Below are 18,882 nucleotides of genomic sequence, written 5' to 3' on the forward strand. Positions count from 1 at the left end.
CTGAGAGTATTTCACAAGAATCCAAGAATCGTCTTTTCACATATTTTATAATTCCTTGGGTATATAGAGTATAGATCATGTGTCATAAATAATTTAACTTTTTATCAAATATACATGTAATAACCAAATCTAATCTATAGATTGATTTTCTTTCTTTAAGTAGCAGATGTCAATTTATTTATAAAGGCTTTAAAACAGTACTGTATTACATTTTTTTATCACTCAATTCCTTTTTGAGTGTATGTAATATTTTTTTAATATCGAAAATAAAACTCGGAAATCGGGATAATTTCGCATTCAAATCATAGAGAATAATAAATCGTCTGCATTATAGAAAGCTTATAACTATCGTATTCTGAACTTACTATACGAGATAGATAAAATTGCATGCCTGTCCATCACTATAAATGTATATTCAGTGCTTATAATATATTTACTTGAATTAGGTACCTAGCATATATATTAATTTTTTTTTTTTAGATATATTCATGTGTAAATCAATTAAATGTCAATACAGACTTACACTACATCAATACAGACTTACAATACACTGGCAACTTTAAACTATACATGCACTGGAAGCGTTAACCAACGTACTCTTACATTTAGAAGAGTGAATATGGAACGTCTAAATATTTTGATATGGAGAGTGGAGAGTATATATGTCTCTGACGTCATCGATACTATTTCCGCCTTTATCTCGAAAGTTCTATTCTCACTTACAAGTCAGAGTTATCTTTCTTTGCCCATTGTTTACACACTAGGTAAATAGGGAAAATGACGGTACCGAAAATCTGCATAATGTGGAATCTGATTTCAAAACAAATTATATATTTAGTATTTGTAGAATAACCTCTGTTATACATAATAATATCTTGAAAAAATATTAAAAACCAAAAAAGTTGAAAATTGACCAAACGCAAGTTCACTTCCGGTTCGGACAGGAAGTACCGGAAACACACGAAAACAACTTCGAAACAAAGAGAATGTCATGATCTAATACTCCAGTAAATTTCACATCTTTACCTCAAACCGTTTCCGAGAAAAATTCCGGACAAAAGTCCATTTAAAAATTGGAAATTCGGCCGTAACTTCGGACCGGAAGTGAATTTTTCAAAAAACGGAATTTTATATAAACTTCATATATCGGCCAACTATCATGTGAAAAATTGTGAAAATCTATCCAACCATTTTTGAGTAATCGCGCTCACAAAATTTGGGAGGAATAATAATAATAATAATAATAATAATAATAAAAAGAAACAATACAATCACTATAAGTCTTCCGTTGTGAACGGAAGACTTAAAAAGAAACAATACAAACACTATAAGTCTTCCGTTGTGAACGGAAGACTTAATAATAATAATAATAAGAAACAGTAGAATCACTATAAGGTCTTCCGTGAAGACGGAAGACCTTAATAATAATAGAAAACAGACGGAAAACAATAAGATCTTCCGAAGGAAGTCGGAAGACCTTAATAATAACTAGAAACTCATTGCGAGCAATGAGAGGTCTTCCGTCCGATTCTGAATAAAAGAAAACTCAAGCTGAAAAAGTGATAAAAGAAATTCAGACACTCTGAAGATTTAACCCTGGTCGTTAGCCTGAAAATCCAACGTGCTAACCATTAACCATTCCCTTTTTTGCATCACTTCCTGTCACGACCGGAAGTAACGGCGATACAAGATTTTGTCACGATTCAAATAAACTGATGACTGACTATCAGTCCTGAAAATTTTAGACTTCAGTCGTTTACTGTTGCCGAGCAATAGACCGGAATTTGACGTTTTATTTCCGGTGGAATCTAACATATTTCAAAACAGGGAAAGAGATGCAGTAAAGTGATGCAAGTTTTAGTTTAAAAAAGAAATAAATGAGCGCATCCTCTGATCTAAAAAATAAAACAGGTTTTGTAATCCTCAGAAATAGTTCTATCATTTAATAGTTGCACATTTAAGATCAAAGGTTACGCTCTATATTAAATATCGAAAAATAGCTTTAAAAGTTAGCTGAAATGACGCATTTCATGACGTCTTATTGCATAGGCTAGCCAGAAAAGGCCCTAAGTGAACCTTGTTCTTTAATATTGAAACCACTACACTAGCGCAATGTACCAGCCATCATTGATGTTTACCTTGCACTCATTCCCTGAAGTAACGAGTGTCAGGCAGGTTAATTTTGTTTTCTTATAGTGCGGAATTATAGGATGAAAACTAGCCCGCTAAATTTTGTGCAAGTGCTGGTAGATTTACATCGGATTTGTTACTTGAATTTTAACATTAACTGATAGCAGAGAAAATAATCTGTTACTGATAAAAACTAAAAAAAACTATTGTGTTTACTTCCTTTATTCTTTATGCATTCAACTTTCTATTCTATGCAATTCCAGATACAGACATGTCCATGTAATCTTTTTCTGTACTTCTACACTACTGCATCAGACCATTTGTGAAAGGCGGGTCAAGATACATTATTTCGCACCAAACGTCACGAGTAAATCTTGGCACCTTTTCTTTGAAATGTGTCTTCAATTGAATAAGTGTACGTGATAGCTTCAATGAAATTAAAAGAAAAAAATATGTTGCTATAGCCTGATTTTCGGGCCTAAGAATGTTTATTTATCACACTGTACATATAACATATCATAATATATGGGCAAGTAACATAAAGGCAGCGCTAAGTTCTCTTACACATTTTATTTTCCTCTTTACCCCCAAAGTGGACTATTCCAGTTAGTAACACATTAATGAAAAGACTTGAATGTTTTGCAACAAAACACGTCTCGCCATATGACGCTCAAGGAATCTGATACCTTTTATGTTCGGTAACTTGCATCTATAAAGGAATATAACCCTACTAAAAAATATTGAAAAACGTAAAAGTTGAAAAAAATGACTTTTTTAATTCGCTTCCGTTAGCGACCGGAAGTACCCACGACGCACGAAAAGGCAAACCTGCACATCTAGAAGTCATGTTCTATGGTCTCCAACAATTCTCCAATTCATATCTTTAGCCGTTCTTTAGATCTCGAGAGGATAAAATTTCATTTCAAAATCAGAAAATGTCCATAACTTGGAACCGGAAGCGAATTTCTCCAAAATTCTTTCAAATGTAACAATGGCATTTTATAGTGCATTATCCCTGAAAGTTTGATGAAAAACCATTGAATAGTTCTCGAGATATTGCGTGCACAAGATTTGTCTAAAAAATCTATTTTTAAAATGTATTCCGGTAGACAATTTTGAAAACAAATTATATATTAAGCATTACAATAAGAGTCACTATTAACCCTATTAAAATCAAAGAAAAATATTGAAAAACTAAAAAGTTGAAAAAATGGACTTTTTAAATTCGCTTCCGGTAGCGACCGGAAGTATTCCTGACGCACGAAAAGGCAAACCCGCATATCTTAAAGTCATGTTCTATGCTCTCCAACAAGTCTCCAGTTCATATCTTTAGCCGTTCTTTAGATCTCGCGCGGATAAAATTTTATTTCAAAATCAGAAAAATGTCCATAACTTGGAACCGGAACCGAAAAAAAAAAAAAACAAAAAAAAAAACCTTTAAAAATTCACTTTTTTGCATCGCTTCCTGTCACGACCGGAAGTGACGACAACGTACGATTTTTACATGATGTAGATAAACTGGTAACTAACTATAAGTTCTGAAAGTTTTTGACTTCAGTCATGTAGTGTTTTTGAGCATTTAGGTGAACAAAATCTCAATTTGAGGACAGAAAAACACGCGACCGGAAGTGCATTTTCTTAGGATGGTTGACTTCACACTAGACAATTGCAGTCTCAATAACATATGTAAAAATCATTTCAAAAACTTTATCAATAAGTGAAATTTTTTGGGAATGTTAAAAATCCCAATAACATAGTTTCTCTTTTATAATCGGAAAGTGTCGTTTTTTGTTTCCAGTGAGACCAACACATATAGAAACTGTGAAAGAGATTCAATTATATGATGCAAGTTTTATTTCAAAAGTGAAAAGTTGAAATTTTCGATTTCTTTGATCACTTCCTGTAACGACCGGAAGTGACGGCTGACGCTATTAACCCAAAAAGTTTTGCCTACTCATTAAGTTCTATTACTCATATAAGTTTGGTGTCTTAATCTCTTACCGTTTCTGAGATCTCACTTTGACAAGTTCTTATTTTGCGGACAGTAAAACACGCGACCGGAAGTGAATTTTACCAAGATATTTGACGTTACTCTAGACATTTGCAGTCTAAATAACATGTCTTAAAATCATTTCAAATAGTTCATCTATAAGCGATATTTATTGGAAAGTAAAATACTCAAATTATGTAGTTTTTCTCTTATAACCGGAAGTTGACGTTTCTGTTTCCGGTGGGACTAACATATTTCGAAACTGTAAAACGGATGCAATAATGTCATGCAAGATTTAATTAAAATAAGAAAAGTTGAAATTTTCGATTTATTTGATCTCCTCCTGTGACGACCGGAAGTGACGGCTGACGGATTTAAACATATTCTGCAAACGTACTTGTCATGATCAATAATTCCTGAAAGTTTGAGGTCTTAATCTTTTACCGTTTCTGAGATATCGTCCGGACATGATCTCTTTTGAAGAAAACGGAAATTGGACATATCTGACGACCGAAAGTGAATTTTGCAAAATCCTTGAAAATGTTTTTAGTTTATTTTATTTGTCATAATCCCTGAAAGTTTCAAGAAAATCGATCGAGCCATCTCTGAGAAATCGCTTGGACAAAAAACGGGAAAAAAATAATAATAATAACTAGATACTTATTGCCTAGGCAATAACAGGTCTTCCGTTTTCTTGACTTCTTTGAAAAACAAACAGAATCTTCTCAATAAGATTACTCTAAATAATTAACAAAAGTTATCACAAGGCTTCCAAAGATATGTAAATACAAGTTAAAACAAACGGAATTACTTTCCTGTTTTCTTTATGTACTTCGTCGTGAACGAAAGTGCTCCAAACGAATAAAATGTTCATTCTACACCTAAATTATTCACAACTGATCATCCTTAAAAGTTTCCATGAAAAACTACTCATGTTTGAGACAACTTCCGGGTTTTCGGTTGGCACTTCCGGTGAAAATAATTTGCATTGTTATGGTCTACCTAACATTCGCATTAGCCAAACATTTCTGTAAAAAGAAGAAAAAACTTTAAAAATTCACTTTTTTCATCGCTTCCTGTCACTACCGGAAGTGACGGCAACGTACGATTTTTACATGATGTAGATAAACTGAGGACTGACTATTAGTTCTGAAAGTTTTAGACTTCAGAAATGTACTGTTTCTGAGCAATTTGGTGAACAAAATCTCAATTTGAGGACAGAAAAACACGCGACCGGAAGTGCATTTTCATAAGATGGTTATCGTCACACTAGGCAATTGCAGTCTCAATAAAATATATGAAAACCATTTCAAAGACTTTATATATAAGCAATATTTTTGGGAAAGTTAAAAATCCCAATTACATAGTTTTCTCTTATAACCGGAAGTTGTCGTTTTTTGTTTCCAGTGAGACCAACACATATAGAAACTGTGAAAGAGATTCAATTATATGATGCAAGTTTTATTTCAAAAGATAAAAGATAAAATTTTTGATTTCTTTGATCACTTCCTGTGACGACCGGAAGTGACGGCTGACGCTCTTAACCCAAAAGGTTTTGCCTACTCATTAAGTTCTATTACTCATATAAGTTTGGTGTCTTAATCTCTTACCGTTTTTGAGATCTCACTTTGACAAGTTCTTATTTTGCGGACAGTAAAACACGCGACCGGAAGTGAATTTTACCAAGATATTTGACGTTACTCTAGACATTAGCAGTCTAAATAACATATCTAAAAACCATTTCAAATACTTCATCTATAAGCGATATTTATGGGAAAGTAAAATACTCAAATTATGTAGTTTTTCGCTTATAACCGGAAGTTGACGTTTCTGTTTCCGGTGGGACCAACATATTTCGAAACCACAAAACAGATGCAATAATGTCATGCAAGATTTAATCAAAAACAGAAAAGTTAAAATTTTTGATTTCTTTGATCACTTCCTGTGACGACCGGAAGTGACGGCTGACGGATTTAAAGATATTCCACAAACCTACTTGTCATGATCTATAATCCCTGAAAGTTTGGTGTCTTAATCTTTTACCGTTTCTGAGAAAACGTCCGGACATGAACTCTTTTGAAAAAACGGAAATCGGACATATCTGACGACCGGAAGTGAATTTTGCAAAATCCTTAAAAATGTTTTTAGATTATTTAATTCTACATAATCCCTGAAAGTTTCAAGAAAATCCATCAAGCCATCTCTGAGAAATCGCTTGGACAAAAAATGGGAAAAAAATAATAATAATAATAATAATAAACAGTACAATCACTATAAGGTCTTCCGACTGAAACGGAAGACCTTAATAAACAGTAGAATCACTATAAGGTCTTCCGTCTGAAACGGAAGACCTTAACTAGATGCGTTTCTTGTTGCTAGGGCAACAAGTGGTCTTCCGACAGAACGTTATGCTATCTCACTTCATTTAATACTTTATTGAAGGTATTTTTCGTTTGCGTTTATGTAACACAGTCTTTCAACATAGATCATAATTATTAAAGGATTTCTGTAGAATCTCTGTTAACAAAGCTTTAGAAAATAAGCAAAAACTATCATACATGTCTTCAAGGAGAAAAATATTATTAACAACTGAAAAAAGAGAGAAACAGTCTCCCGTCCCAGCAGGATTCGAACCCGCAACATACGAGAAAGTTAGGATCGGTCATATCTTTGCAATAAATGCATCAATCAAAATGATGAAAACATACATAGAATTCTTAGAAGACTCTCTATTAACCCTGTAAATTAGAAAGAAAAATATTGAAAAACAAAAGAGTTGCAAATTTAACATTTTTGAATTCACTTCCGTTCGCGACCGGAAGTACGAAAGACGAAAAATAAAGGTCGATCAGCATATTTACATGTGATGTTCTATCATGTCCGCGAGTTTCACTTTCATATCTTTAATCGTTCTCGAGAAAATTAGTGGACAAAATTCCATTTAAAAAATACAAATTTCCCAAAAAATCGCGAACGGAAGTGAATTTCAAAAAAGTGAGGGACATGATGCATCTTCCCTGAAAAAATCTTTTGAATTGAACCACGCACAGCTGAGATATTGCCTGTACTATGAAAAGTGGAATAATAATAATAGTAATAGAAAACAGAAGGAAAACAATAAGGTCTTCCGAAGGAAGTCGGAAGACCTTAATAAGAAGAAACAGTAGAATCACTATAAGATCTTCCGTGAAGACGAAAGACCTTAATAATAATAAGAAACAGAGTAAAAACAATATGTTCCCAAACTTCGTTTGGGGAACATAATTAACATCACTGAATAAATTCGGACTTTTCGGACATGTACATGTGTATATGTATGCGCTGATGCGGAGTTTGGTATATTCATGTTTAAAAAAATCATTTATTGTCATTCTTCGCTATATCTATACAATATTTTTACAAATATTTGGCAGATTCTAACAAAATAAATAATATATAATGATAATATATTGCAGGAATGCATATTAATTAAACTGTTACTTTACTAAATCTTTATTTTTCTCAAAGTTGCACAGATCAATAAAATTTGTGACAAACCATTCTACATGTATGTAAAAAATTCTAAAATTCCCAGGGCCATGTTTCACTATTTCCACATACAAAAGTAATTGGAGTTTGTGGATCCAAAGAAAATGAATCCACCGAATTGTGCAGTATCCAGTCACCAGCTGTGGCATCTTTATACGTAGGTTTATACATCTTAGGATTAGCAGACGAGATCTTAAAAGCCCCAGAGCAAGCCTTATACTTCTGTTGTCCTTTGCTTTCCGTCAAACACAAAGGACGACATGGCCTTCCACAAGAGTCATATGCAGTGAACAGAACCTCTCCTTCACCATAATCCGGGTTCTTTATTCCTACAGCAGTTGTTGTAACGGAAACCGGTTGCCTTTCATCTATTATCACAAATTCTTTATATGTTCCAAAATAATCTAAACCATTGGAAGCCACAAACACTTTTGAAGCACCAGATTGAACTGTGTGACAAACATTATCTGACAATCTTACATCTCCATAAAAGGTAGGGTCAACACCGTCGACATTTAGAGATCTAGTGTGCACAATACGAACTGGCACATAAACCCATCGCTTAAGATCTAGCTCTCCGTCAAGGAGGAAAGTGTTTGTAAACGACCGTTGAAGGGAGGAAACAGATTGATGATGAGCACCATTGGTTGTACCATTTTGAGATATTTTGGAAACATCTCGTCGTTTACGTTCTTGAACAACTTCTCTCACTTCCATCCTAGCTGCCTGGATTTCAGGTGCAACAGGAGCAGTACCCATTACAATTCCTCCATTTCGCCTATCATTAAATGGCGCTGTGCGGAACCTAGAGCCACCAGGAATAGGCCCGCTTGCTTGAGCCATCATAAGTGAGTCTGACATAGGCCGTATACCTTCTGAGTCAAAAGCAGCGAAATTGGTCCTACCCGATTGTGCACCAGGCCGATCTCTAGATACACAGACTTGACCGGAAGAAGTCCTTTGGCAACGCAAATAAGGACTACCATTACATCCATTCCTACAGGTTGGAAAAGGTTCATATCTGACAAGATTTGCAACAATATCCGACATAGCAAAAATATTAGTTACTGGAGATATATAAGGTCTAAAGTCGATTATGTCATTAGGTCCGTGCCCTGTAGGATGAGGGGGGTTAGGATAATCCCGTTCTGGATTAATTCCATTGGCGACCTGCTGGTCTCGAAATTGTTCCCAAACTGCATCAATGAAAGCATGATGCATGTAAAACACAGGATCGTACGGTGCAGTATTCACTGTTCCTAGATGGCCTCCAACCCAGCTGTGTGGACCATTATGATGGCCCTCCAAACTGAAAACATAGTCTTGTCCTACTTTAGGTTCCGTTATGTCTCCATAATTTCTTCGACTCAAAACAGCTCTGAGACCCTCCTTGGTGAATAGAGCGCTGTCACCTACACATAAATTAGCAGTGAGCATATTTTTAGCTTTCTTCCCATGTTCAATTGCAAATAATAATAATATTTTTTTCTCTGTTAATGACTTTAATTAGTATCCTTTAATTCTTAAAGAAAGCTTTTCTCTATACGTAAAGGTGTAAATACTTTGCAATTGCAACAAATTAGAAATGTATAAAAATAAAACACATGTACATTGGTTAAAAATACTGTATTTCCTTCAACATTTAAATTTTGACCAACCTGTTCCAACATTCCTGATTAAGGGACCTCCAAGAAGTGTTCGCATGTTTCGGAAAGGCCCACTGGTGACCACACCGTCACCATTTCCGAGCAATTCGTCACTCCAAAGAATTGAATCGGTAGGATCTTCCATCTCGTGATCAAGAGCAGAATCCCAGTAAGGGATTGGGGACCTACATGCTGTCTCGAGGCTAAAGCACAGAAAACACCCAATATAACAAATACATGTATAATCTATACTCGTAGTAAATATAATGTATACTTTTACCTTAGATTTTGTTTTCTACCCGCATATATAAACATACAGAAAGTATTTTAAGCATTTTGTCCGAATGAGATTTAGTGGATATCATTGTAAATAAGCAGTCTGACAAACAGCATTATTGGGCAATTAAATATTTATTTTTAGACATCATCTAATTAATAATTTATATTAATACTGGGAATGGTAAACTTTTTGAGAGTCTGTTTAAGGCAATATTTGACTTTTTAAAAAATATTTAGCTGTAAAATGCTTCTATGATAATACTGCATGTAACTTTAACCTCTGTGATCAATAAAATAAAAAAAAAACATCAGCATATAATAGGGGAATGAGTTATTGTCTAGACAAGAAGAAAAATGTAATATATTTTCAATACATGACCATTTTAGTCCCAATCTTAAGTCTGAATCATGGACCCCGGGGTATGAATTTCACAATTTTGGTAAAAGGTAGATCGCAAGTTATAATCCTGGAAATATTTTGCCTGCTAAATGTCCCTGAGTAAAGAAGATTTTTAGCTCTTCTGAGCCAAAGACTCAAAGAGCTAATGCTATAGCCATTTGTGCGGTGTGCGTAAACTTTTTAGAATATGGGCCATACTAGTATCTCAAAAACCCTTTGGCCATTTTTTGTCAAATTTGTCACAAAGTATCTTGGCCCAAGGGTTCTCGTTTATACTAAAACTAAGTATGTGACCTTTACAAGAGGAGATAATTAGGAAAATAAAATCAAAAGTACTGGTTGCTAAAAAATCTTCTTCTCAAGAACCACTGAGCAGATTATCACAAACTTACACACAAGGATGAAGATATGTTGTAGATTTAAAATTGTTCAAGGCATCATCGTGGGGCAAATGGCGTGGTCTCAAGATCACTTCAACGTTGACTAAAAATTATGTCTTGTTAAAACTTTGATATTTACATCCACTGAATTTTTTCTCCTTTATTTCTTATGAAAACCATTGCCGCTTATCAGTCAGTAAACAACACTGAGCAGAACACGTACACAGATTTCTTGAGCAGTGGCTGTTCCATCAAGGAAACGTACGATGACGTACATTTAAACAATTCAATATTTTACCTTTTTAATCCTACTCTAAATGATTATTTATACAGATATAAATATAAACAGTAAAATGTCTTTCTTACGCGGGTTATGTATTTTTTCTGCAACAGCTGCGACATTAATTCCCTTACTAACAACCAAAGAAAGCAACTATAAGGACTAGGATCATCAAATCATGCCCAAGGGCCTCTTGTATATGATCAATATACCGATATAAATGACCTACATACTTAGCCCCCACTCTGGAGCCTTAGTCCTGAGCCGAAGTGTGTTGAAGTTTACAATTTTGGTAGAGGCTCATTGCTATTATAGTCGTATCAACAATTTGACCGCTTGGTGATCAGTAATAAAGAAGAAGATGGTGTTTGTCCCACTTCAAAGTTACGACCGATAAAAACAGATAGCAATAGGTCACCTACATGTAAGTGACTCATGTGACCTAAGAAGGATGCTTCTTTTTTTTTTTTACCCTAACTGGATATAGAGAAAAGGATTCTAAAATTGCATGCAGACTCAATTTCTGTCCTGTATCATATCCCCTTTCATCGAGGTTGCTTTGAGGCAATTAAATTGAAAATGGTTATGGACGAGGCGGAAATGCTAAGTTAACTTTCTATATAGTCTTCATTTTTAGTTGACTAAGACTATATCAGTCCTTTCAACCATAGAAAAAAAATTCCCTAAATAAAAAAAAACCTACATGGATAAGAATTTTAAATGATTATGATAAAACTTACAGTAGTAAGTAGATCCTGTGCCATGGGAGAAAAGCGGGACCATCGTGAGCACTTCTCAGTGATGGTCCGGAATGGAAAACAGAGAATGTTTGGTAAGTGTTTCTCCTTTCATTCTCTTCGACAGACTGCAAAATGTAAGAAAACCTTAAATGTCTTAAATTTACTTTTCTCAAAAGAAACAGAGACTGACACCACCTTGCAGGGCATCCCCATCTTCGCAAGCCATGAATTTTCGGTCCGCTTCCCTCCCCACAAATTCTTGTCAGATACTGTGGCTGATACGCTGTTTCTTCCAAGATAGTCCCTTGGAACCAATGAGAAGACTGCTTCCATGTCGCACTACGTCATTTATAAAAACAACAGACGAACGATCATTTAAAATTGTTTTGCTACTCCGTGTACTTATACACACTTAACCATTATATTCTCACTTCATATCTATCTTCGTCTGGTGCATGATAAACCTTTAATTACCTCCTGTAGTTCTTCAATCCATGCTTTCGTTTACATCTCCATTTCTTGTTTAGAGTGGATAGCGAACTACAATTTGAAAACTGTTATCTGATTGGCTGGAATCCAGAGTTAAAATTTAATGCGTCCAGAAGATGTCGCTTATGTCGGCCACAGGTTTGGTACACTAAGTGTAATCTGCCAAGGTTTGAGAGGAGTGGAGCGGACCGAAAACCCTTAGCATGCGAAGGCATCCCCTGCAGCTTGGTTTTATACCATTTTGGAAATATTGATAATTAATGTTAATAATTTGTTAATAATTTGTCTACTATAGTAACTGTTACATTTTGGGTAGAAACTTGACATTTAGGCTTGCAAAAAAGGACAAGTGTGATACACGTGAAAATCACGTCATTGATTTTCCCAAGCACCAGAAAAAGATGAGTCCAAAACTGAATTCTATATTCCTCAATTTTAAACAAGAAACAACATACATGTCTTTAAAGTTAACAAAAACTGAGATAATTTGTCTGCAGGACCCCATGAAAGGATGCCTTTTTATGTTACTAATAGTATTGATTTTCCATATTAATTCAGCATAGAAAGATCATTTTGATAATTAAGTTTTTCTCTCAAAAGACATTTCCAATAGTATTATCAGGGGTTGATCCTGGAATTTATAGAGACAGATTCAATTGAAATTACTGCTTGGAGGGTGTTAATTTTTTTCTTTATAGTTTTATAATGTACATGTATATCGTCTTATTAGTGATACATTCAAATGATTGATTATTTACGGGCTGATTAAAAGAAGTAAAAATATTGTCAATGCTTTATCAATTTCACGCTAGACAAAAACTACATGATAATGTAATCTTTCAAGACAATTTATATTTATTTAGTATAAGGGAGTGTAAACAAGTGCTTGCTTTTAAGTTTGACAATTATGATAGCTTTGATGTCTGTGTCTTTTTGTCAGTATATACCATGTTTCCACCTGTTTAATCAAGAGTGTATCACCTATTTGTTTACTTGTTCTCCCTGGAATTCAGGTGAGGCAGGATTTCCTGTAACTGAAATTTATCAGGCTTTCTAATTGAAGTGTGGAAGTGAAACTGTTACTACGTTCCAAACAAAAACTGAACAACATGAACAATGCTTTTTAGCACCACACTTGAGTAACTTTCTATTTCTCTTCCCTTTACTATATGTTCATCCAAATGCTCCTTTGCAGATAACATCCTAAAGGAGAAAAGCCAACTATTTTAGCCTATACTAGGCATTAACACCAATATGTAAAACAATTATTTCTAAACCTACAGGAATGACATCGACCTCTCACCAAATAAATAACACTACTTTCATCATTTCAAAGCTGTAGGTATGAGATAAAATAATTATCGAGTTACCTCTCTCTGTAGTCGATTAATACAAGCTGCAAACCGCTGTAAAGCCCCTGGACTTCGCACCTCTCGTCTGTATCTTCCAGGGAATGCTTGTCGTTTGTGACGCCCACCTTTTCTGTTGTATTTTTCTACCTCCCTTGCTTCAGCAAAGATTTGTCGGAATAAACTATTAATATAGTTAATTCCGTCTTGTGTGATGTTTGGACCGGACCATATTTTACCAGCAGATAGCTGCGTATATTGAAAATTTCGAAAGCAGAAATTCTGTATACTAATGGCAACCGAATCAGATGGCGTCATGTTGTAAGAGCGTAATTTGTAGCATTCTTCTAACTCGACCGGAAACGGAATTGACTTCAGAAGTGCAGACGACAGGCCTAAGACTCCTATGCAAGTGACAAGAAACAAGGTGTCCTTTCTCGTCATCTTCTTCCTGTAATTTTTTTTAAATATAAAACCATTGTTTTATGATTGCATTTCGTAATGTTATCGTAAGTTGATCAACTGCAAGCTATACATTTTGTCTGACTGTCTGTCTGCAATGTGTTATATACACATTTTGAACTTAGCTGCAGAACTATAGCTCTCTGTTTGAGAAAATTCTGACAAATAACCAGAGAGCTAGAGATCCAAAATTTGATAAAACCTTTGATTTCCGTGCCGTTTAAATTAAATTAAATTAACGAATTAAATTCGTTTTAAAAATTCGACAATTCGTTATCGAATTCAAAAATATTTTTGATAGGTCCTAAATGGGCTTCCGTAGATATGAAAACAAAAAGAAAAAAGGCTAATACCAAAAATCAAAGCCAAATTCAAATTAATTGAACATCAGAATCTAAGGCTATGAAAAAAAAAAGCAAAACCGAATACAATACAGACTCATTCTGTAGTACATAACAAAACACTTCTCTCAAGATAACTTGAAATCTGCATAAGAATTGTTGGAAATTAAAAAACGGAAGAAGTAAAAAAAAAAAAGAAAAAAAGAAAAAAAAAAAGAAAAAAAGAAAATAGGGGCCAAATTTCATGGATCATTTTGAATAGAATTAAAGAAAAATTCTATAATTTCCAGCACTAAAAGCATAGAAATGCTTCGTATTTGTAATACATAGGTTTATATATGCAAAACTTGGATCAAAAAAATGAAATTGTAACTTTGTCGATTACCTGTATTTATGTGATTAAAAAAGTCGGAAAAAACGAATTAATATCTGTTCTACAAAGAAATAAGATAATATATTGATGCATAGCATCAAATCGGCCGCAAACGTTCCATGTGCTGATCATAATACCCTGGATTAATGTCACGTGATGATGCCGATGATTTCTACCATCACAATAAATGTGACGTATAGAAAAAATTTTGGTTTGTCAATCGCACCTGTAGCAAATTCAAAACAAAATTTAGTACCAATTTTTCTCAAATTTTTCAAGTACTGTAATTTTCCGGAAAATCACGATCGTATCGAGTTGCTTTGATACATTATACATTCCCATGCTGGGGGGCACTTGTAAAAAAAAAATGTAAATTCATAGATTAATATCTGATTAAAATTGACAAAAAACTTAAATGCATTGATAACAATAATTTACACATAATATAAAACTATTTAAAAAATTTTTATTCATTGCTTTGATACATGCTATCAATAAGGAATTATTCTAACAAAACAACAAAAATAACGTCTCATTTCCTCATGTGCACTTTCTAATACAACCACAAATAGATCGGCCGCTGCTGCACATAAAATAAGACAGAACTAAACACCAAGAGGAGCTTGGTTTCTACAAGGTCCGAAAAGTCAAAAGCAGTAGAGTAGGGCAATACAGTGTATCCAAGTCAATGCCATGGTGGGACTGGGAAAACAACAAGACACAAATGAAACAAGAAATATCTAAATAATAAACTTTAATTTTTTTTAAGGAGATAGAAATGCTCAAAATTCTAACACAATTGAGGTTTTTATTTAAACAAGAGAACTGGAGATAGGTTTGATCGATATTGCGATAATTAAAAAGATATTTTAAATAGTAAACAGAGTTCAAAACAGTGTTCACTAAAAATTAAAGTCGCAAAGATATACAAAATTTTTGAGTAGTTATTGGAATTTATTATTTTAAGCATTTTTTGTTGAAAATGAATTACATGTCATTTGTTTACGTAGTGCTTACCTTCTGGCTTATGCCCAGCAATCTATGTCACACCAGATCGCACTGTTGGGTATTTATATGGATGTGTTAGAAAATTTCAGTTATTTTGAATAAGTAATATGCTGGGCGGTACAGTTTTCAAATTACAGATTTTCTGTCTAAAGAAACATTTGTCTACCAGTGTGTAAAATTTAAAGTAAAATGTAAAATGGCACAGTTGATCAATCGCCTGTGTTATCAAGGGATGACCTGAAAAAAATAATCGCATTTTGGGTATTTTTGAAAAACAAAATCTTTGGGGCAATTCCATAGTAATTTACGCAGAAGGGGATTTCCATGATGTTTCACAGCTTTTGGGGTTCCTTTCCTTAAGAAATATACATGTATATATATATTTCTTTATTAAACTAAATTGTGTTTGCAATACAGGAGGATTGAATGAATTCTACATTAATTCTGTGCCAGAAAGAGTGAGTTTTAATATTTTTAAATGATTTATTATTTTTGGAATTGGAGAGAAAAGGTGTTGCTCTAAGGACATAACGTTTTCTACTGTTTTTTGCATAGTATAGTGCAACATCTGAAGCCTACTGCAAAATATATGTACTTGGATCTAGATATAGATGTCTGCCTCTGAGAACTGCAACATCTCTGTTAAAATATACAAACTTCGATTCATGACTTATCAACTCCATTTATGAAAAACAAATCTTCACCGATTTATTTCTGTTTGAAAACTGGATTTTACTTGTGAATGAATAAAAAAGCAACCACAGGGAAAATATTGCCTCCTTACAGAATAACTCAGTCTCTGAAATAATTTTGAACATGGTCTTTTGCACTGGTATGGTGTTTGAAGGGATAAAAAATAAAACAAATCATTCGTTTATCGAATGGTTTTCTAGGCTACTGTTTTACTTCATGTTAACAATTGAATTTCTTGATTATAGAACTGTGAATCATAAATACCTCTGCAGGCATGTTCAAAAAGCTATCTTAGGACTAAGATGTGTCCTAAGAACGTCCTAGGAAATATCTTAGTCTTAAGTCAGTTTCTCGAAGCTTTCCTAAATCTAGGACCTCGTCATAAGTTTGTCCTAACTTTAGGACAACATAAATCATATCCTATGATCATCCTAAGTTTGTGGTGATGGTTATTTTTCTGAGTATCGCAAGTATAAGCGACAATTTCACGTTCCTCAACAGTCTGCGTATTAGCTGACATGGGCGTAGGAACCGGGGGGAGGGGGGTCCGGGGGCTGATAATTTTGCCGCTATATAGAATATTATAGAAAGCATAGCTACTATATGCTTCTGCTCCCTCAATAATAAAATCTGACGACCTTTTTTTCTTTGCTTGTCAAGGAATTTTTGGAAGATGATAGTGCCCCCCAACTGAAAATATATGGTTGTGCCCTCCCCCCCCCCCCAAAAAAAAAAAAAACAAACTGAAATTGCTTCCTACGGGCCTGGCTGAGGAATTACAAAAATCATTTTTTTTCACAAATGTTATACCAAGCCCTCTTCTTTGCAACATTAGTTACGATGTTCGATAATCTATTTTTCCACCTCATCAAAAAACACCTGTATTTTGCACTTGAAAATTTTCACTTCCTTTTCTTATTCATAATGCAGGCACGTCAGATCCCCTTTCAAATTGGGATTGACTCTTAGGGAGAGGGGAAGAAAAATATAATTGACTAGCCAAAAAAATAAAATTCCCTGAAAAACTTTGACATAATTTAAGAAAAAAAAAATGTCCGCACTCAAAAACCTTCTTACATGTAATGTGTGTGAGTGTGTGTGTGTGTAGGGGGGGGGGGGGGTCGTCCATACTGCAAAAGAAAGTGGGGGAACAGCCTTTTAAAAAACAATCCATATTAAATTAACAGTAAGCGAGTATTTTCGGAAAAATAATGTGGGGTCAGTCCCATCCCCTCTCCCGATAAAAAAAAATCATACAAGTTTTATGTTTAAGGGACCAAAAGTGAAAATTATTCTATTATTTTTATAAATCGCCTTGATATAAGTAAATCGGGGTGTATTGTTTTGATTCACATATTTTAAAACTGTTGAGAGTTCCAAGACTCGGGGATTAAGCATTGCCTTTAAAATAATGAAACATTTCCCTTGTTGAATACTATAGTACATGGTTTCGAGCCCTGCAAAATTCATTTAATATTTTTTATCAGTTTATTTTTCAAAAAATAATTCAGACTTTTATAATACTGTACGTCATATCATAATCTTCATTGGTAAATTACTGAATTCAAGATTATTTTTTATCTTTTGAGTCATCCAACATATTGTAGATTATTGCTGAAACAAAGCTAAAATAAAAATGAAATTAAATCTTTCACTTTGATAGAAAAAAAATTCGCTGTTTCGTTGCGACTTACATGGGGTATTAAATATTTCTTTTATAATTCTAAAGATGTAAACATTAACATTATACTGAAATCATCACGTAAATGGATAAATTTTTGTTATGTAATATAGAAGTTTTTTTGGCTGCAAATGTCTCCCAAATTTTATATGTATGTAGAAACAATAGTATTCATCGTATGTTAGGATATCCTAACTTAAGATGTTCCTAAGATACCGTCGAGCTACATCTTATGATTTGTCCTAAGTTGATGTTAGGATGTTCCTAACTATCTTCCTAAGTCATATCTTAGGAACAATCTTAGGACGTATCTTAGGAAAGTTTCGTGAACATGCCTGCAGATTCTGGTACATGTATATTTAATTTTGTCAGCTTCGCTTCGGGAAATAGTCCTGGTCGAGGGGAACTGGAATCTTGCTAATTCCCTCAATGATATACTTTTTAACTGTTTTATTATACCGATACATCTTTCGAATCAGGGATAAGCTCACTTGACTAACGCACGGAAAAACGGGGATTAGTCCATTCACGGCGATACCGATACAACTTTCGAAGCAGAGATTAGCTCACTTGACTAACGCACAGCAAACTGGGGATTAGTCAATTCACAGTGATTTCTAGGGAATTATTCACATCTAAGGATCGAATTTATATAAGGAAACCTCGGTAGAGGTAATAAAAGCTTTTATTTCACAAGGACCATTAGTTACTATTTCAATTTGGAAAAAGTAAAGTGTTCTAAAAATGAGCAGATCAGTTTGATTTCAAAAAGAATATGCATTAAAAGCACTTAAAATTCTGTTCATAAAGATAGTGAATTCAACGTGTGTATAAGAATTCGCTATTTAATGTTGCCACTGAAAATTAGTTTGAAATAATTTGTAATGTACGAGGGGTGATCAAAAAGTTCGCGAACTATCTCTATATTTAAAAAAACCACAATTCAGATCAGAATGAAATTTGGCACACATATAGTCATACACATGTTCTATAAATAGCAGGTGTTACGCAATGTTTTGCTTCATGTTTGTGACGTCACAATGTGAAAATGACGTCAATATGTAGGTCACTTGTGACAAAAAATGGTTGACTCAGTCGTACAGGAGCAACGAT

At 34.0% G+C, this 18,882-nt stretch overlaps 1 protein-coding gene across 1 annotated transcript; it reads right to left on the bottom strand.

Moving 5' to 3' along the window:
• Positions 1-7,588: 7,588 nt before the first annotated feature.
• Positions 7,589-15,467, bottom strand: LOC133206230 (uncharacterized). Its single transcript, XM_061342177.1, has 5 exons — positions 15,405-15,467; positions 13,233-13,662; positions 11,374-11,498; positions 9,307-9,497; positions 7,589-9,060 (listed from the first exon to the last, which is right to left on the bottom strand). Exons 2-5 carry the CDS (start codon positions 13,653-13,655, stop codon positions 7,682-7,684), a joined length of 2,118 nt encoding a protein of 705 aa, XP_061198161.1. The 5' UTR covers positions 13,656-13,662; positions 15,405-15,467; the 3' UTR covers positions 7,589-7,681.
• Between the last annotated feature and the right edge of the window lie 3,415 nt (positions 15,468-18,882).

The sequence above is a fragment of the Saccostrea echinata genome, unplaced genomic scaffold, assembly GCF_033153115.1.
Source record: "Saccostrea echinata isolate AGI-Se365-2 ecotype Australia unplaced genomic scaffold, CSIRO_AGI_Sech_v1 ptg000054l, whole genome shotgun sequence".
NCBI lineage: Eukaryota > Metazoa > Mollusca > Bivalvia > Ostreida > Ostreidae > Saccostrea > Saccostrea echinata.